The sequence below is a fragment of the Desmodus rotundus genome, chromosome 1 (genome assembly GCF_022682495.2).
Source record: "Desmodus rotundus isolate HL8 chromosome 1, HLdesRot8A.1, whole genome shotgun sequence".
NCBI lineage: Eukaryota > Metazoa > Chordata > Mammalia > Chiroptera > Phyllostomidae > Desmodus > Desmodus rotundus.
In genome coordinates, this window is record NC_071387.1 from 212,060,962 (window position 1) to 212,080,870 (window position 19,909).

Sequence of the window (19,909 nt, forward strand, 5' to 3'; positions counted from 1 at the left end):
CAGTCCCGCACGCTAATCAGATCAGGGTGTAAATGGACTTGTCGACATGCTGTTCCAGGGACAGCGTAGGTGCGCGGAGAGTGGATAAAATCTAGTCCATCAAATGTTATACAAAACCACGGTCCCGTGTTTTGAGCTGATATGCCACTGGGTGTCCCCTGGGGGCCGTGTTCTGGGCCCAAGGCGTCCTACCCCCACCTGCCGGGAGCTGTCTGGTCCCCGAGAGACGTTTTGTTCCGAGAGGCCCCTCCTTCCAGCTGGAGCTCTGAATCAGTGCGTTTAAAGGCTGCTAACAGGTGTGGGCTGGTTTCCCAGACTCTGTCAACACCAAGCTTTTCTGCAGAGGCAAACAGAGGCCGTCTCTTCCTTCCTTCCATGCTCCTTTCCTGGGGACTTCATGCACCAGACACCCCACCTGTATGTCCCCAGTACTCTGCGCTTGTTAAAGCTCTTCTCTGTCTGGAGGAAGGAACCTCAGTTCACGTAGGAAGAAATGTGGAACCAATCGTATGGTATGTTCACCCCCAGCTGACAACTTTCTAGAACGTAAAGCCCTCCACACCTTCCTGCCAAACTGGAAGTACAACCCAAACTCTCGGGCAGAACCCGTAAGAACCCACGTGATGTGGCTCAGCTGCCCTTTCCCCCTTCACTCCTGCCGGCGATGGCAGCCTCGCCCTGAGCAGAGTGAAGACCATGCCCCAGGCCCTTTGCCCAGAGCCTCACAAGCTGCTCCCTCCCCCCACCCCCGGCTCCACGTCCCACCTTCTACTCCCTCAACAACAACCCGTCGAAGGTGAACCCCACTCCCACAGCCCCCTGGCGCTCAGTGCTGTCTGAATGCGTGCGTTTCCTGAGGGGGACGCTCTGTCTCTCTCAGCCAGAAGGCAAATCTAATGCGGCAGGTGCCCATCCATCCTGTGCACCAGGTGCCCAAGTCCATTCATGGAGGAGCACCTGGCACCTCGCAGGTGCTCGGAAGTACCTGTAAGGGACTGAGTGAATGAACTGGAAGCCATGTGAAGAGCCACCCAGAGGCCCCAGCGCAGGACGTGGTGTGGAGCAGAAGGGGCGAGGGCAGGGCAGGGTGTGGAACTCCCCAGCCCCTGCGTAGGGGCGCAGAGCAGAAGCTCAGTTGTTAGCAGATGAAATGCGATAGACGTGTGAAAAGTGAAAGAAGAAGGGTACACCCTAGCTCATAGTCCTATTGGCTCTGAACAGTGTAAAATCACAACGACTTCGCTAAAATAACAAATGGAAATGTATCATGACCTCGCACCCTGCTCCCCAGACAGTTGGCAGTGACTCTGGAAGACTTATCAGTCTATCAGTCCTGGTGGTGATGGCTGGCACGGCGCATGGTGGGGACCCCGTGGCCGGGATGAGGGCGGCCCTGACCCTCGTCAGCACAGCCAGGAGAACCTTGTATCCACGCAGACTGCCCCACACCCACTCCGCACGGTCCTGGCTTTCAACCAGACAGCAGCCAAGCCCATCAGACCAAACAGGCTTTTCTTTTCAAATCCATTTTGATTTGCTCGTGGATTTCAGTAATCAAAGGTTTCTGCTGACGGCTGACACTCTGTGGCTGCTGCCCCAGAGCCCTTCAGAGGGCAGCGGGGGGCAGGCCCACAAAGCAGAGCTACATGTGTGTTCGTCTTCTCCATCCGTCCAGCCTGTGAGCCCCAGCGCTGCCCCCGCCCCCCATCCTGGGCGGCCTGATGACCTGGCCCTAGGAGACAGCTCAGGAAAGAGTCGCAGTGCGTATCCGAACGCCGTACGAGCACAGGAAACACAAACTCAACCCCGCTTCACGCTTTCAGCTCTGCTGCCATTTTCATGATTTTAAAATTCTGTCGCAACATGGATATATAAAAATCAGATAATAAAGAAAAATAGCCATCTATTGAAAGACTTATGAACCAAAACTTAAAAGCAGACCGATCTTCAGTGGTGGAGTAGGTACATACATGCCATTCACATGGCTGTGAATGCTGCCACGGGCGGCTGAGGCCAAGCACTGGACTTCCAAATACAGAAATCCAGTACTTAGCACATGACGGGTTCTCGATGTGCATTTCTTTGTCTGGAAGAAAGTGATTGCTTATGAAAGGTCAACAGTTGTGTCTCAAGGGAAGTTATGGAAACTTCATACATGACGATCTCTTACGAATGGAATGGCCAAGCTCCAGACCCCATCCAGAACACCATCGGTCATAACGACACCACCTATAGCATTTTACAGCTGACACAGACCTCCTTGCATTTGCAGCTTGCAGTTCAGCTGGGCGTTTGGTATTGATTTTGTTTTGGAAATCTGCAAACTGGTGCCCAGAGAGGTGAGGTGGTATTTCTAAAGCCACACAGCATGTGAGCCTTGGAGCCAGAGCAGCAGCCCTGGTGCTCCCTGAGAAAAGCCCGGTTCCCTCCTGCACACGTGGCTGTTTTGGAAAAGAAACACAAAAACAACAAAACACCCCAGGAAGCCACCTGTTGCTCTCCAAGTCTGGGCAGGAGGCGAACCCTTACAGCAGCTCGAGAAGGTAGACGTTGTTGCCCTCATTTTAGGTAGAAAGTGGTGCTTCAGAAGCCTTTAATTCCTCAGCCCGGCTGGTCCTGGGCAGTACTTTGCCTTTGCTCGCTCCCACGTCAGATTATGGATCTTCCTCCGGAAGAAACAAGGATCCGTTCTGAGCTGCCCTGCCCAGGCCGCAGTTTAAAGGGGAGTGGAATTGTTTGCTCATGTGCAACACTGTGAACCTAAAACTGCTCTGAAAAATGAAGTGTGTTGAAGGAAGCGCTGTGCCTTTGAATCTCGCTTAAAGTGCCCCTGTCATTGCCCGTTGAACACTCTTCCTCCCGAATCACAAGTGTGGCTACCTTCTGGGGGACGGGTCGCTCCCAGGAAGAGGGTCTCCGGGTGGGACCAGGGCCGGGGCAGAGACGGTGGACTGGTCCTCACCGCACGGGAATCACAGCTCGCTCTTGGCTTCCCCTCTGCATTGGCAGGGGCCTTGTGCGGGTTCCCCCCCTGGAACATCCCGCACTCCCCCCCAACCCAGGGCCCAGCCCCGTCTCTCTGCAGGTACCGCTGTGGGGGGCTTTCCCGTGCCCAGAACCTCCCCTGCATCCCCTGCTAACCTCCCCACCCAGCCCTGCGACCCCTCCCAGAGACCCCACCGCCTGGACAGCCACCCCTGCAACCAGCCAACCCTTTGCACAGAGTCTCTGCTGCCTTTTATTTTAGGGCAGCAGTGAGAGTCCTATGGAAAAGCATGTTTTCCTCCGAAGCAGAGATTTGATCTGGTGCGGGCATTCTGAGCAGCATCCTGGGAGAAACAGCCTCCAGCCATGGCTGCAAGCTCTGGGCTGCCTGCCTCTAAGTGTTGACGCTCCGGATTTGACAAAGTTGAGCATAATCAAAATCCCACTGGGAAGAGGTATGTCAAAAAGATTAATTAGAAAGAAAGCGAAAATGGCGTCTTTCTCTGCCTTTGTGTTAATCGTTCTTAGGAAACAACACGAGAGGAGACGCCTTCACCCGGCTTGGCTGTGAATTTTATGCAGGTTTGGAAGAGAGTTCATGGGAGGGTTTAGAGGATGTTATCTGAAAGATTTCTCCGGCTTCCACGAGCAGAAACACACAGTCCTTAGGCTCTCCCTGGGGTCAAAGGCCCCCATAAAAGAGCTTTATACGCCTGTCCCCTCCTCCAGGAAAGATGGATTGCCATGGCAACACAACAAGAAGGAATAGGTCAAGTGTATCCTTCTGCCTCAGGCTTTTTGTCTCAGGCTTCAGGCAGAAGTGTGCGCTATTGTGAAACGAGGACCTGAGCATTTCCACGTCAGGAGGAGACAATCTGTTCGGTAGACCTGCTGGAGGAGGGCGGACAAAGGCAGGGAGGTGGGAAGACCGGCTGCTCGGACTGGACAGAGTTCGGTGTGGGCTTGAGTCCCACCACCTGCTCACCTGCCTGCGTGAACGACTCCAAACCTACTCTTCGCACAAGGTCAGTGGGAAAGGGGTTTATGAATTTTATTTTAATGGAAGATTAACTGCCATAAGGGAAGAAAGTTCTTATTTCATTCCAAAAATAAATATGCAGCAAGAAAGCATAAAATATTTAAGCGTCCTGTTTAGCTTACTATTTTTAGAAGACTAAATTCAGTGCTGCTTTATCGTGCCTGTTTGTGGAAATGAAAAAATGAATGCAACTTTGGAGAAAGTAACACCGGACAGAGGAAGTGACGTGCGGCAGTCAGCACTTGGCCGTTCCCGTGGTTGTGTGGCTCTGTCTCGGCGAACTGGCGACTTCAGAGTTCCCTGTTACAGTGCTTCGGTCAGCGGGAGACGGTCCCAATGTGGAGCAATGGATAGTTTTTGTCATTTCAAGAAACTCTGCCCTGTCTTTCTAAGAACCACGTGCGTACGCACGCACGTGTCTTTATGTCAGTGGCTTTCAACCAGCGCGCCACGAGAAACTTTAGAACACACAGTGTCTGACTGTTTAGTCGGGGCACTGATCTCCCTCCCCTTAGACTGTGACGTGAGAAAATGTCAGGGGCCAGCCCAACGATAGCCACCTGGGGTGACTGAGTCCAAGTCATAGCGAGTTTTTGTCAGGTTGGCACAAAGGTACTTTTTGGCGTGCCACAGGATCTTAGTAATCAGTTCATGTGTGCCATGGGATGGCAAATGCTGAAAATGGCTGAGCTGCCTACATTCACATATACGAAGATCTCCTTCTTTAAAATGATAAGCTATATCACCTCTGCTTTCTTTTGAACAGAATTACATTTACCTAAGTGTAACACACGAACGCATTTTACTCTAACGGGCTGCGTGAGCTCACACGTGAGACTAGCGTAGCCTTCTTCACAAGCTACCTTCAGCTTTCCCTGCTGTCTCCTCTGTGAAGAGTACGCGGGTGTGTGGGCGGCCGTAAGAGTCCCACTGCTTTTGCCCCGGTCGTCACACAGCAAACCGGGTGTCTTAAAACGGCAGAGATGTGTCGACTCGTAGTTCTGGAGGCTGGACATCCTGACCCCAGGTGTGGCCAGGGCCGCACTGTCTCTCTGCCATGCGGGGATGGGGCAGGGCAGCACGGGGTCCAGGCCCACAGTCCTTGGTGCCCTTAGCCTGTCAGGGCAGCTTTCGCATCTCTGCCTCTGCCCTCAGGTGGCCTCTGCACGTCTGTGTCTCTGTCCCTCTTCTTGAGGGACCCCAGTCCCTGGAGCAGGGCCCACCCTCATCCAGCACGAAGGCCTGTCTCCAAGTCAGTCCCCATTCACAGGTTTGGGGGTTAGGACTTCAGCATATTTGGGGGGGGAACTACAGTGGGAACTACAATTTTGGGAGGGAACAGTGCATGTGAATCAGACAACCACACCTCTGAGCTGATGGTGTGGTATCGATTGCAATTTCAAATTGCTGGCCATACTGTCGGCTTATTAGAAATGATATTTTCACAAATTTATCTAATCTTTTGTAGACATGTAGGGAATATGATATTCTGATTAATGAAATGCTCTATGTGTGGAATTTAAAAATATACAAAAATATATCTAGAAATGATGAAATGAATTTAACATATAGCTCACAGTTCCTAACTGGTGATAGGCATTCACTAAACGTTTACTGAAAGAGGGAGTAGATGAACGAATCAGTCATTGTATAGTCAAGATACTGAGCATAATTTCACCTTCCTTTGGTAATTCAAAATAATTCCTCCAGGTGAAATGTAGCAAAGTGCAGGTTAAGGGATCTCTCCCTGCTCCAGGGCTAAATGACTCAGGCTAAGGTCATCATTTCTCATCTGGGTGCATTTGGAGGCTCGCTGGCTCGCGTATGTGTTACGTCTTACGTCGCCTTTTTCTCATCCTCCATCTCTGTTGACATCCTCTTTGGGTTACCACTTACTCTTCCCTTTGACTTATTTAAATTATTTTGCTGACCAGTTAACAGCAACATGTTTTGGTTCGGTTTCTCCAGCTATGGAATTAGCTGCTTTATCATGTACCAGGATTGTCTGCCCTTCAATCTACTTTTCTCTATGTAGACATTCAATAAGTGTATTTCAATGGTGGCCACAGTGTTTGAGTTATGTTCCTTCACTAATGGTTACTTTCATTTTTCATTTAATCCAATACAGAGGAAAGTAACCACTGAAACAACAGCAACAAAATTACAGTGTAACCCTGACCTTACAATTGAAAGTATTTCCTCAGTGTTAAAACCGTGTCTTATCTCTGTATGACCTCCAAAGGGTTTGAAAGTGCAGTACATACAGTTAAAAATAAAGTGTTTTATCAAAGAAGAAACTCAAGGCAAAAACAAAGACAAAAATGCCAGAATTCACACTGAAACTGCTTTCAGCTACGACCCACCAAGCTGCTGACATGTTCCGTTTTACGGTTCTTGACAGATCCTCAAGGATTTGCCAATCAAACCTGTCATCCAAGCCAAAAATTTCTTCTAGACACATGATTGAGAAATCAAAATATTTAAACCAAGTGGAATGATTTTATTTTTCTTAAAAGAAAGAGAGATAAAAACTAAGTCCCATAAAAGAAAGTTTTCTTTTAGTCATATTTTTATTCCTCATTTTCTCCGTAAGAGATTTCCAGTTGTGGTTTTCGGTCTCAGAAGCGGACATTTACAGAAAATCAGCCCGTGTCCCCTGCTGTCAGAACCCCCTGGGCAGAGGGGCAGCTACAGCCAGGTGTGGCGCCTTTTCCTGAGACGACCGAGAGCCGTGCCACCGCCGGGTGACCTGTGACCGCTCACGTCTGGCTACACTATAGAACGTTCTTCTCTTTCTAACGTAACCTTCTGTCGTCACTAGTAAAGGCCAACCGCAGTGAAGTGTCCTCCTCGCTTCCTTCTCCCCCGTGTCGCAGGGGAGAAAGTGCGAGTGGGTTTGCGACCCCGGCACTGTCTCAGTCCCGGGACCAGTGCACAGCCGCACGGTGTTGCTCCTCCGCTCAGTGTGCTCTTCCCCTTGGCCTTCGGAGGGGACTGTCCCCCGGACTTCTCACTCACGTCCTCTGCCCGGTGCATTTCGTATTCCCCTGAGACCCCTGACAGCTGCCTCCAATCAGACTGCGTTTCTGGTTCAAATCCGATCGGTGTGGCAGTCCTGCCCCTGCTGTGCATTAAATGCTAAGAACTACAATTTTTCCCTGAATGCTGTGTTTGTCCTGCTCTCTCTGTGACAAGCGATGGCTGTCCCACCATGTGGCTTCCTGTAACATTTCAATCACAACATCAGGGACCTGGCGTTCCGCTCCGTCCTGCTGTGGAACCCACCTGTTTCCTCACATAACTTTACTGTCTGAATAAAATGAGTATCCTGGGAGCGGGGAGGAGAAAGCGGTGACGTCATAGCCCAGCACCCTGAGGGGACGGACGCCCGGGCCACCAGCCCCTCTGCTGGCCGATCCCTCCCTTGGAGAGATGGGGGTGCTGCTGTGCAGAGAGGGCAGCAGGAGGGGTCCTCTCCCTGTAAGAACGCGACTCAGTTGATGCCAAAAAGATATTTTACCAGGAGAGAAAGAAAGACACTTATTTAACAAGAAAGAAAAGGAAAATTTATAGATGACTGGAAAACTTGAACTCGTCAAATGTGGGAAAGTTTTCAAATAGAATGACTACGTGTACGGGTTCTAGTTCCCAAACAGCTGAGATATGTTGCACAGTCTCCGAGTACACCTGGTTTTCTGGACACAGTCTTTGGGAATTTGCTCTGCAACTTTCTTCTTTAGCTCACAGAAGGATGTACAGTTAACCAGGCTGAATCCCATGCATACCCAGGAACATCCAAATAAGCTCGACATTAAGCTTCTGTCCGCCTGCCAAATTTGTGTTTGTCTCAATCGCATGCAGTTTGTGATTTGCATGTTTACCTCTAATATCGACACTTTCACATTCACAAAACACCAAGCGAAGTGCAAAAAATATTTGAACAATGGCTACGTAGCTTCTGTTTTATAGGCGTGAAGCTGTACGGCGTTGCACTTCTGTTATTATGCTTGGGATCCAACTCTTTTTACAAAACAATTAGCTACTTATGTGCCTGTTTACAAATAACTTTAACAATTAGAATATTTAACATATTCCTTAATAATTTGTAACACCATTTAGTATATTAAAGGTATTAAACTTTGTTCTCTGGTAAAATAGGAATATATTTCCCGCTTTATCACTCGATTATATGCCACTTCCATTTTATTTACAGCATTTTTTCTGTGGTCAAGGAATTGCCAAGTTTCCATGTGGTGGAACCCATACTTTCCTTTTGGGTTTCTGCCCTTGGCCGTGTGTTCTGAGAACTTCGTCACTGGCTCTGCTCTATTTTGGATGTTTGGGTCCAGTGCTCTGTTTTCAGCTTACCTTTGCCACCATGTTCTCTTACTATTACCTAGTGAACACCTTGCAAGCAGTACAGCCTTGTCCCTGCTCCAGTGCAGGACCCTCCGAGCCTTCCCTCCCCCAACCCCAGCAAGCACACAGAGGTACAGAGGCTCAGGCCCAGCTTTCCGAGGGACAAGCCGGAGCCCCAGGTTTGTGTGACTCTGACATCCTCACGAAGGGCGTGTTTCTGCCCTCAGGCTCCACTGAATAAACTGTGGCTGGGCTGCTGGCTTTTCAAAGCAGAGCCTGCGCGACCGGCCCTGGTGCAGACAGTGAAGGCCTGGCGGACAGCACCGCACGCTGTGGTTTAAACCAGGCAGCCGCGTGTTTTCATGTGTACAGTCTTTCTTTTTATTTTATTGTATGCAGTGAGATGCTGAGATGCTGCTTAATGGGAGTGAAATGCGTACAAGGTGCTCTTTATCAAAAAGAAAACCGAGAGTGTTCGTAGTTTGCAGAGCTGCCATGTAGAAATCATTAGGAAAACCGAGGCCAAGACGTATACGTAGCTATAGATTGCTAGTACAGGTTAGGCTCTGTTGTGACTGTTTGGGAATCGTTAATCACTTTCCGAAAGACAGATTGCCTTATTTTAAAGAGATCTTTGTTGCTACTTTTAGGACACAGCAGGCCAGGAGAGGTACCGGACCATCACCACCGCCTACTACCGAGGGGCCATGGGCTTCATCCTGATGTATGACGTCACAAACGAGGGCTCCTTCGCTGCAGTGCAGGACTGGTGAGTCGGCTCTGTCACCCGCGATGGCGGCACCCACGCCCGTCCGTTCCTCCTCCCGGCGGGCGGGCCCACGCCCCAGTGCCGGGTGCTTGTCACACACTCCGGGCCCATGCGCCCTTCACACAGCAGCCGCCCCGTGCCATCCACTCTCGGCTCCTTCCTAAGGGCTTGATCAGAAAGGACTCGGGTGACTTTTCTCCCTGTTGTTCCTCTTGGTCTTGGCCTCCTGCCACCTCATCTCTGTGGGGACCAGCCCATTGCTTTCGATTTTTTAACACACAAAGAACGAATGGCTGGGAGGTTTGCTGGCCCAACCCAGGGATGTAGAAACTGAAGCACAGGCCCAGTCGGGCCGTGAACTCAGCGCCGCCCACCGCCTGCTTTGTAGGAGTTTTGCTAGAGCACAGCCGGGCTCACTGCTCGGGTCTGGGAGGCGCTCGCAGGACGGCGGCAGAGAAGCTGCAACAGCCGCCTCACTGCCCGGAAGCCGTTCGCAGGACAAGTTTGCTGATGCTGCATCTAGACTTGTGAAGTAGATTTCAGTTTGTCTTTAAATTGAAAGTTGCAGAGGACTGGGACAAAGGGAAAGATAAAACCAAAACCTTTTCTGCCTCTTGGCCAATCAACCTCCCCAAAGCCCCTCTGCCCAATGAGCGTGGTCCACACAGGGGCCTTGCTGCCCCCAGCTGTGCCCCTGAGCTCAGGCCGCAGGCTGAGCAGGGCTGGCTTCTGTGGGAAGAGCTGGAGCTGAGCTCGATCTCCGTGCGGTGCTGGGAGGGCTTGGGACGGGGTCTGGTAGAGCAGGGGAACTGCGTGGGGAGTGGCAGTCGTGGTTAAACTGGCATTGGCTCTGTGATGCCTTGGAAGCCGCGTGGCCACTGGCGCAGGAAGAGAAAGCCCGCGTGGTACACATGCGGTGTCGTTCTCAGAACGCAGGCGGCACTCGGCCAGCTCTCTGGGAATCCCAGGCGGATGGAAGCGTCGGGTGTTTGGGTGAGTTGGGTTCATGTCAACAACCAGCACTAAAAAACCGCGTGAGACTCGTTTGTCAAGCCAGGAAAACCCGCAAGAGGGAGTTGGGGGTGCTTGCGGGAGGCCCTGAGAGAGGCGAGGCAGGTGTGCCCGAGCGCAGGGCGCTCTGCAGCCCCAGGGGACCCGAGAATCCTGTAGTGACCGCTGGGACTGTGTGCACCGATCAAGCTCACTTCCTCTTGGCCTGCGGATGCCAGTGGGGCGGCCCCTTTCCACGACGCGTGTGCCTGTGATGCCAGCCCCGTGGAGTCGCCCCTGCAGCAGGCTCTCAGAACCGCACCCAGGCACCCGCGGCAGGTAGTTTTCCTCGAAGACAAGGGCTGCACCTGACCCACAGCCACACCGCAGCAGTTACCGGATGAGGGTAGTGCCAGGAAGGTGTGGCTGCCGAGGTTCCAGAATTGCCCAGCGGGCCTGGTGACCACACATGGGAAGGTGGGGGTCGTGACCATTCCAGGGGAAGCTGCCGGGGGCTGCCAGTGGCCCTTGTGGTGAGAGTGTGTGCAGTCCTGGTCGGTACCACACCAACTTGCCGTCCCCGTTTGCTGAAACCTGCGGTTTGGTCAGAAGATGACCCTGGAGTTGTCAAGCCGAGGGGAGCAGTTCTGTAGCTCCAAATTGCAAGACAATGGAAGTATTCTGAACACTGTTTTCAAGTATTCTCACCTTCAAATGCTGCTCCTTTTTCTCTCCGGAAGTGTGTGACGATCTTAAGGTGAGCGTGTGTTAAGTGTGAACGAACTTGAACCTGACATTAACACCTGAGACGTGACCAGCGTTTGCTGGACCTGTGTTCAGGGTTTCCTCGTCTTGGTCGAGAGTCCAACTGGCTGCCCACTCTGGCTCTGTCACAGCTGGAGGGGACAGTGATGGGGTCGGAGCACAGACGTGTGCCCCTGCGTTTCCCCACCGCCCCCCGGGCATCGGGGAGTCTCCCCTGTCGCTGGGTCTTCACGAGGACACTTCTTCCCGGGGCTCTGAGGAGCATCCCACGCTCCTCCCACAGACCGCGCAGCCTGAACCCAAGTCTGCGTGTAGAAGATGCCTGGCTCCTGGGCCACAGCTCACTTCAAAAAACTCAAGTAAAACCCAAACCCACCCTGCTCCCTGCACTGCCTTTTCACGCGTCAGTCCAGGTGCAGAGACTGTTTTGGTGACCCGTGCGCAGCCCGTGGCTTGAAGGCCGGAGCCTGAGCCTGTGCTAGCGGCCAGCATGCTGGTCTGTCCAGAGGAGGGGCCGGGGGTGCCTCCATGTCTTTGTGCTTTAGGAGCGGGAACTGCGACTCCTTGAGTGTTGACGCCAAAGTAAAGGCTAGAAGCCACCTTCTGGTAGCTGCCCCGAACCTCGGGGAGGCTCCTAGGGAGCGTGGAGATTAAAGACAGACATGGACTTGGGATAAAAGGCATTTTACAGCTACATCTGCTACTTGTTCTGCTTCATGTGCTCTCTGAAAGTAGACTTCTTCTGTGCAGTTCTGTGTCACAATATTTATTGCAAATGCCAGCATTTTCTCACAGGATTTCCTTCGTTTCTATCTATTTTAACAGACCTTCTGACTTTTAAAGCAGTTGCCTGTCTCAGGGCAGACTTGTCCTGAAGGACAGTGATTGTAAAATTGTCCTCAGCAAAGGAGACGGTGATAAGAGCTCGTTTTCAAGGCCTGGGTGTTCAGCCTGGTTTCTGGGCAGGTTGGTGGTGGTGGTTGGAAAGCAGACCTGTGGGGTGGAGATGCTCCCACTTGGAGGGCAGGGTCTGGGCTTTGGAAACAAGCAGTCACACCTGCAGCCTCCCTGACCCCGCTGGCGTGTGCAGGTCTGCCATTGACAGGACCTCATCAGGCCACTCCTTCCCCTCAGTGGTGCGGTCCACCCTTCCTGCCTCAGCCATTGGGCCATGTCTGCCTGCCCGACCAGCGCGTAAGCCCCACCCTGCTGAAGGAAAGGCCAGCTCTCCCAGGTCTGGGCAGATGCAGTCCAGCCGAACCCCTAACACTTCCCACCTACGGCCCTCTCCGTCTGGCACAGGGTCCTTCCTCCGGCTGCAGGGCTCTGGAGCCCCATTTGTGCCTCTGCCATTGGGGTGGACTTTGCCATTTATCTTTGCAGTTCAGGTCATTACAATAAGTATTCTAATTATCAGTCGTAAAACACACCCCTACATACCCACTTCTAGATGAACAAATAAACATGAAAGAAAACTATTCAGAAGAGAAAATTAGAAAACAGCGAAGTAGTCGTGGGAGGGCTATATTTCCTCACCAGAGGTGATGGCTCACGGCGCCTGATGTGTGACTCTGTTAAATTTGGACAAGGCTCGTGAAGTCTTGTCACATGCCCTCCCTGCCTATGCTCTCAGTAGAAGAGCTCAGATGCAGCCCTACCCTGCCACACGCCCAGTCTCCGTCCCCGCAGTCTTGTGTCCCCAGTTCAAGTGTGCCACACGTCCCGTGACCTAATTTTATTTGGAAATACCAAACAGATTATTTTTTTAATATATTTATTGATTATGCTATTACAGTTGTCCCATTTCCCCCCCTTCACTCCACTCCATCCTGCCCACCCCCTCCCTCCCACATTCCCCCCCCACACACATAGTTCATGTCCATGGGTCATACTTATAAGGTTCTTTGGCTTCTACATTTCCTATACTATTCTTACCCTCCCCCTGTCTATTCTCCACCTATCATCTATGCTACTTATTCTCTGTACCTTTCCCCCCTCTCTCCCCCTCCCACTCCCCTGTTGATAACCCTCCATGTGATCTCCATTTCTGTGGTTCCGTTTCTGTTCTAGTTGTTTGCTTAGTTTGCTTTTGTTTTTGTTTTAGGTGTGGTTGTTCATAACTGTGAGTTTGCTGTCATTTTTACTGTCCATATTTTTGATCTTCTTTTTCTTAGATAAGTCCCTTTAACGTTTCATATAATAAGGGCTTGGTGATGATGAACTCCTTTAACTTGACCTTATCTGGGAAGCACTTTATCTGCCCTTCCATTCTAAATGAAAGCTTTGCTGGATAGAGCAATCTTGGATGTAGGTCCTTGGCTTTCATGACTTCAAATACTTCTTTCCAGCCCCTTCTTGCCTTTAAGGTTTCTCTTGAGAAATCAGCTGATAGTCTTATGGGAACTCCTTTGTAGGTAACTGTCTCCTTTTCTCTTGCTGCTTCTAAGGTTCTCTCCTTCTCTTCAATCTTGGGTAGTGTAATTATGATGTGCCCTGGTGTGTTCCTCCTTGGGTCCAGCTTCCTTGGGACTCTCTGAGCTTCCTGGACTTTGTGGAAGTCTATTTCCTTTGCCAGATTGCAGAAGTTCTCCTTCATTATTTTTTCAAATAAGATTTCAATTTCTTGCTCTTCCTCTTCTCCTGGTACCCCTATAATTCGGATGTTGGAACGTTTCAAGATGTCCTGGAGGTTCCTAAGCCTCTCCTCATTTTTCCAAATTCTTGTTTCTTCATTCTTTTCTGGTTGGATGTTTCTTTCTTCCTTCTGGTCCACACCGTTGATTTGAGTCCCAGTTTCCTTCGCCTTCCTATTGGTTCCCTGTACATTTTCCTTTGTCTCTCTTAGCATAGCCTTCATTTTTTCATCTAGTTTTCAACCAATTCAACCAATTCTGTAAGCTTATTGATTACCAGTGTTTTGAACTGTGCATCTGATAGGTTGGCTATCTGTTCACTGTTTATTTGTATTATTTCTGGAGCTTTGAAGTGTTCTGTCATTTGGGCCATTTTTTTTTTTTTTTTTGCCTTGGTGCTCCTGTTACATAAAGGGGCAGAGCCTTAGGTGTTCACCGGGGCGGGGTAACGGTCGCTGCGCTGTGATGCTGTACATGGGGGAGAGGCTGAGAGGGAGCAATGGTGCCCGCTCCACTCTCTGCCAGATTTCAGTCACTCCCTTTGCTACCCACAATCAAATTGGGCCCCTCCGGTGCTTATTCCCGAGTGGGTGGGCTTGTGCATGCTCTAGGCCCCTGTGGGTCTCTCCAACAAACTCTCCTGTGAGGCTGGGAGTTTCTCCTGCTGCTGCCTCAACCCCCACGGGTGTTTTCAATCAGAGGTTTTAGGCTTTATTTCCCTGCACTGGAGCCATGGGTTACACGGTCTGCTTCGCTCCCCCGCTGTTCCTCCTGGTTTATCTATGCGAGAATGTGGGGCCGCGGGGTCTGCTAGCTGTCGCACTGCCTGCCCCTTTCGTTCCACAATCCACCACCTTGCTGGGTCCCTCCACCAGCCTCCCGTTGCTGTGAGTCCTCTCTGCCCCGGCTGCCCGCCTCTGGCCCTCCCACTGGTCTGGACAAATGTTTCTTCTTTATCTCCTTGGTTGTCGGACTTCCGTGCGGTTCGATTTTCTGACAGTTCTGGTTGTTTTTTGTTTTTAAATTGTTGTTGTCCTTCTTTTGGTTGTGCGAGGAGGTGCAGTGTGTCTACCTACGCCTCCATCTTGGCCGGAACCTACCAAACAGATTTTTTGAAAACAGTTTTCCTTCCCAAAGCACACGGGAAGTGACGACCAGTGGGTGGCAGGTGAGGGAAGAGTGGTCACAGGGTCTGAGCCCCGGTGTCCTCGGTGGGTTCCAAACTTTTGGAACCAACACTCGCAGCAATTGAAAGTGTTTGAGTGGCCATCAGAATAGGTGTCCACCCAGAGTTAACTGAGGTTCAGTCCTTCACAAAACTGGCCTCACTTCAGATACTACTTCTAAGTTGGGGGTCCCTGCCTGTGGGGTCTCCATGGCCATCCTCACCCTGACCAGCTGGCTACAAATTGAGGGTTTCCCATGACTACTTTCAGATCTGATAATTCACTAGAATGACCTGCAGAATTCCGCAAAGTGTTGTGTTCACAACCGTAGTTTTAGCAGAACAAAAAGACGCAAATCAGTACCAACCAGAGAGAGATGCATTTGGCGAGATGTGGGAGGGGTCCAAACGGGAAGCCTCTGTGGTTGTCAGGGACACACTGATATGTGACAACACGTGAGAACTGCCCACCAGGGAAGCTCCCCCAGCTCTGATGTGCAGAGCATTACCACGGCTTCACCGCACACGCAGGGTTGGCCGCGTCCTTGCCCACGACGCGGCTGTGGCTGAGCCCCTCCTGAGAGGGCTGCCTGACTCAAGGTGCCCACCCTCTCATGCCGGTGGTCTTCTTGGCATAGCCACGCCTCTCCCCATTCTGAGTCGTCTCATTAGCATAAGCTGTCAGGTGAGTCGTCTCATTGGCATAAACTGTCAAGGGTGCTCTACAGACCCTCCATGGGTGAGAGGCGCTCCGGTCACTTGGGAAGTATGGAGGGTTTAGAGGTTAGCGCCCGGAACTGGGGACGAAGACCGACCAGATTCTCTAATACACAATATCCATGTATTTATTCATAAATGATAAGCACAGACCACTGTGCTTATCACAAAACACACAGGAAACTAGATGCTAAAAAATGATGGGTTGGATATAAAAGTAGACTTTGCATGTTGTATTGTATTCTTTGTGGAAAACCACTTTGTAGAAGAAGTTCAAGAAAGCAACCCTTTCACGAACCCTGAAAGGGTGACGAAGGAGGCTCGCCCACTGCAGCGCACCCGCCGCCGTCTGACTTCCCCTCACTCCGTCTCCCTCCCCCTTGGCATTTCTCCCCACTTGTGCCCTGTTGGCTTCTCACATTTTGCCACTCAATCAGCTTCATTGCCGCTGAAGTGGCGCCTAGTGCTAAGGCCAGTGTGACAGGGGCATGTGGCTAATGCCCGATCACAAGGCAGGTGTCAAAATGTCGAAACACTCATCTTTTTATGAGCAAATATGGAGCCACAAATATGCTTACCTCCTGTTCCTCCCCCGCCCCATCTCTCACCACACGGCTTTCCTCAGCCTAAGTTCTGTGGATCCATGGCCCAGGGGCCCCAAACGGACAGACGTATGGGGTAGCTCTGGTTCCTGGCACTCACAGAGTTAAGTAGAGCTGTGCCCCCAAAACCAGCCCTTCCTAAGTTCATATCAAATATTTAAGCAACGTGAAAAAAATGGATGCTCTGCTAGAATTGAAATTATTTTATCTTTCATTCTTCATAAACTGGTAATTTTAAAAATGTACATTAATATGGTAATTTATGTAAATCTTTGTCTTCACAGTTTATATTCTGGAGCTGAGCCTTTTCTAAATTGCTAGAGCACAGAATTTTACATCCCATGACCTTACGATGTGTTTTGAAAAGTACTGAAATTGACTTAATTTATGTAGCCGGATAGAGCAGCTTATCGTACGAAAAATTTCCTTCAGCCCAAAGGAAATGCTGCCTTTTAAAAACAGTTCCCTCAGTTTAAAATCAGTGGAGGAGGGATTTAGGGAGGGCATGGGAGAGGCAGAAGGAGGGGGGCTGGGCCGTGGGCTTAAGCTCTGTCCTGAGAAGGTCAGGAGGCGGCAGGCCGCCCCAGGCTGGCGGGAGCCACGGCCTTTACTGACCCTCAGCTGAAGCGTCCGCCTCACAGGGAGACGCGTCCGGCACCCAGACTGCAGGCTCGGAGATTCCACAGCGTCTTCTCAGCCTGACCCAACTGCGTTTGAAACAGGGCAGGAATCTCCACCTGCCCAAGTGTCTGGGGGGAACAGAGGAGGAGCTCCAACCTGCCTGGCATCTCGCAGGTACCGAGGGCTCCGCCTCTGCAGCAGTCGGCTCCCGGGTGGCTCGCCAGATGCCCCTGACCCCTCTCAAAGGTGTGTCGCCCTTGGTGCGGCTCCGGCCCCTTCTCTGCCCCTGGAGCCCCGCGTCACGGTTTAACAGCTGTCTCTCCAAGTGGTCCCGGTCCTGACAAGAGCTTGCGCTGAGAGAGGAGAGCTTTAACCCAGGCTGTTTTCAGTCACATGTCCCTGGAATTGCATTCTTGTGTATTAATAATAACATTTCGGGAAACACACAACTATATTTCATAAGGCTTCTTGACCTTCCATATTTTTAGGTTTTGCAGACCTCCTCCAGGGTGAAAAATAAGCCTGAACCCCTGGGATGGAGCAGGGGGCTCCCTTGGAAGGGGTGAGATGCGGGGAGAGGGTTTAGCACCCATGATGCCTCTGCCACAGTTCTCGGGCCCCCTGCCTGTCTTATTCACGGAAGTGGCTGAAGAAGGGCCGGCACACGTGTCATCAAGCAGGCGTCGGTCTCACAGTCCAGCGCCAGGCGTGGTGTGTCCAGCTCAGCCTCGGGCAGGGCTCTCCAGAGCAGCAGCAGCAGCCCCTGGAGCTCGTGTGGAGGGAGCCCATGGGTATGAGTGCGCCTCCCATGTTCTCTCCGAGGCCACTTCCAATCGGCAGAGTAGGAGGAGGGCCAAGCTCGTGACTTTCAGATGAGATTCAGTTCAACCAACAAGGGCTGTTTTGTTTGACTGGTTTTTGTTTTGTTGGTCGAGGGGTTTTGCATGGCTGTCACTGCGAAAGGGGCCTCGGTCACAGTCTCTGCCCCAGTCTCCCTCGTCTTTCCGGGGAAAGAGACACATAGCCCTGGTCACCAGGCTGACGTTGCAGAATCCATCTGTGTCCCCTGGATGGTCCGCTTCGGTCCCTTCCACGTGCAGGGCTTCTGTGCCAGCCCTTCGCTGAGCCCCGCCCAGACTCTTAGGCCCCGCCCTCCAGGCCCGCAGTTCTGGAAGGGGGTGGGGTGCGCTCTTCCTCACTCCGTCAGCCCAGACCACAGACCGGGGGTCCTGACCCAGATGTGCAGTGCTGCGTGCTGCCTCTGCTGCCCCATCAGAACGAGGGGGCCTGTCCTCACAGCAGACCCCTGGCCCTCTCCCTCTGCAGCCCCCCTCAGATACCTCGTGCTCAGTGACACTGCAGGGTTGTCTTCCTTGAGACCCCCGCCAGGCCCACCACCAGGCCGGCCTTTGGCAGGTGCCTGTCATCTCCCTCCTGCCTCCGCTCGCTCAGGGTCAGGTGCTGCCTGTGGCTGCGCTGCTGAGCACCTTCTTCGTCCTGCCTTCCGTTGCCATTGTCCACTTGTCTGCTTCCTCTATGAGGCTATAGTTTCTGCTAATTGGGCGTAAATTAGATTTATCCCTGTATCACCCAGGGAGCTCTCAAAAACCCTTACACTTAGTCAGCACTCAATTAATATTCAATAGATGAATGAATGAGTGAATGGGAAAACCTTTGCCTACATAGTTCTCCCTTCCACAGGGTTTTCTCCCATTAAACAATTCCTATTAGCTGATTGCTTTGGTACTTCCCAGGGGCTAAAGGTTAAAACAATTCACAGAATGTATAAGTGTGTCATTGATTTGCTGGGGTGGATGGGAATATTTGCACTTTAGAAAGAGAGTTTTAGATCCCAACCTGATCTCCAGTTTCCGAAGGATTCATGCTGAGTATACGTAGGAGAGTGCATCTGTCCCTCCTTGAGGCTACAGGGAAAAACACGCAGGGAGACAAAGGAACAAGAACCACCTCTCACTCTCGCGTCACCGTCCTCCCAGTGACGAGCCAGCACCGTGCGTAGCATCCCTGGCAGCTGACTTCCCCGGTCGCAGGTGGGAAGTGAGGGAAACAAGGTGAGCAGAGGGAGGACGCACTGCGCTGAGTTTCGTCTGGGAGTCAGGAAGCAGCCGACTGGCTGAGGGTTGGAGAGGCGCTGCACACTCGTGCACACGCAGCCGCCCCAGGGGCTTGAGCTGCAGGGGCGGACTTTGACCTGCGGCGTCTCTGCAGCAGCCGTACAGCATCAGGTGAGGCAGCAGCATGTTGCGTAGATGGTGGAAAGCCAGAATGGAACGCAGCATTGGTTCCCTGCTGCCTCTGCAGCCGCGGCTGGGATGCCCAGCACTTTCCTGAAATCGAGACTCACGTGTCGCCTCCTGAAGCAGGAGGGTGTTTCACTTGCTGACTCGCAAGTCAAATACACTGACAGGGTCTGAGAAGCTTCTAAACTGTAACTCTGAAAACATAAAGGTATTTATTATTTTCATAATTACTGTGGATTCCTGTTTCTAGGTAAGAAAAGTGCTCGGTTGTTTCCTTGAGCTTGCTAGTTAATTTGTCGAATGGAAGGTGCCCAAACCCGTGAGAGGGCCATGAAAACGAGCTGAAGCCGTGGGCTGCGCGCTCTTTCTTGTTCTGACAGGTGTGCAGTACTCTCATGCCTCGAGGGTAGGACGCGCTGGAGTGGACACAGCTCTCGCTGCAGCACCTGCCTCGAAGCTGCCACGGTTTCCTCTCGCTGTTTCCGGCCACACCTGTCTTTCGGGGCACTCTCAGGCAACAACAGGTGTGTCGTGTGTAACAGCTGAAGGATCCAACAGGAACTTTTAGTCGGATTGCCAGATGCATCAATAGCACAAATTGTGCAGTTAAATTTAAATTTCAGATAAATAACAAAGACATTTTTAGGACAAGTATTCCCAGGCCCCCTCTGGGACATACTTAAACTAAGAAATGATTTGACGTTTTCTGAAATTCCAACCTAACTTGGCATGCGGTATTTTATCAGGTAACTGCTTTCTTCCAAGGTCTGTAGACAGCCTGAGCGTCCTATAAAATAAAATACTCACATCGAACATTTTTCCATTAAACTACTTCCCTACTTCCTGCCATCTGCCTCTCCCATTTTCCTGGAGGTCAAAGCTGGAGACCAAAAGCATCTTTTATTTACTCAAAATACTTACTATTTCAGGCAAAAGCACATGACGTCCCAGGCCTGAGGTGGGAAAAGCCATCACGTGGAAAACCACATAACGTGAGCTCATC

At 51.5% G+C, this 19,909-nt stretch overlaps 1 protein-coding gene across 3 annotated transcripts in view; it reads left to right on the forward strand.

The window, feature by feature from the left end:
- RAB3C (RAB3C, member RAS oncogene family) overlaps positions 1–19,909 on the forward strand; it is a 94,472-nt gene that overhangs the window by 46,223 nt on the left and 28,340 nt on the right. For all 3 annotated transcript variants that reach the window (XM_024571925.4, XM_045204829.2, XM_053915033.2), the window contains exon 3: positions 9,034–9,152. In XM_024571925.4, the coding sequence (XP_024427693.2) occupies positions 9,034–9,152 (119 nt within the window). The remainder of the gene's footprint in view (positions 1–9,033; positions 9,153–19,909) is intronic.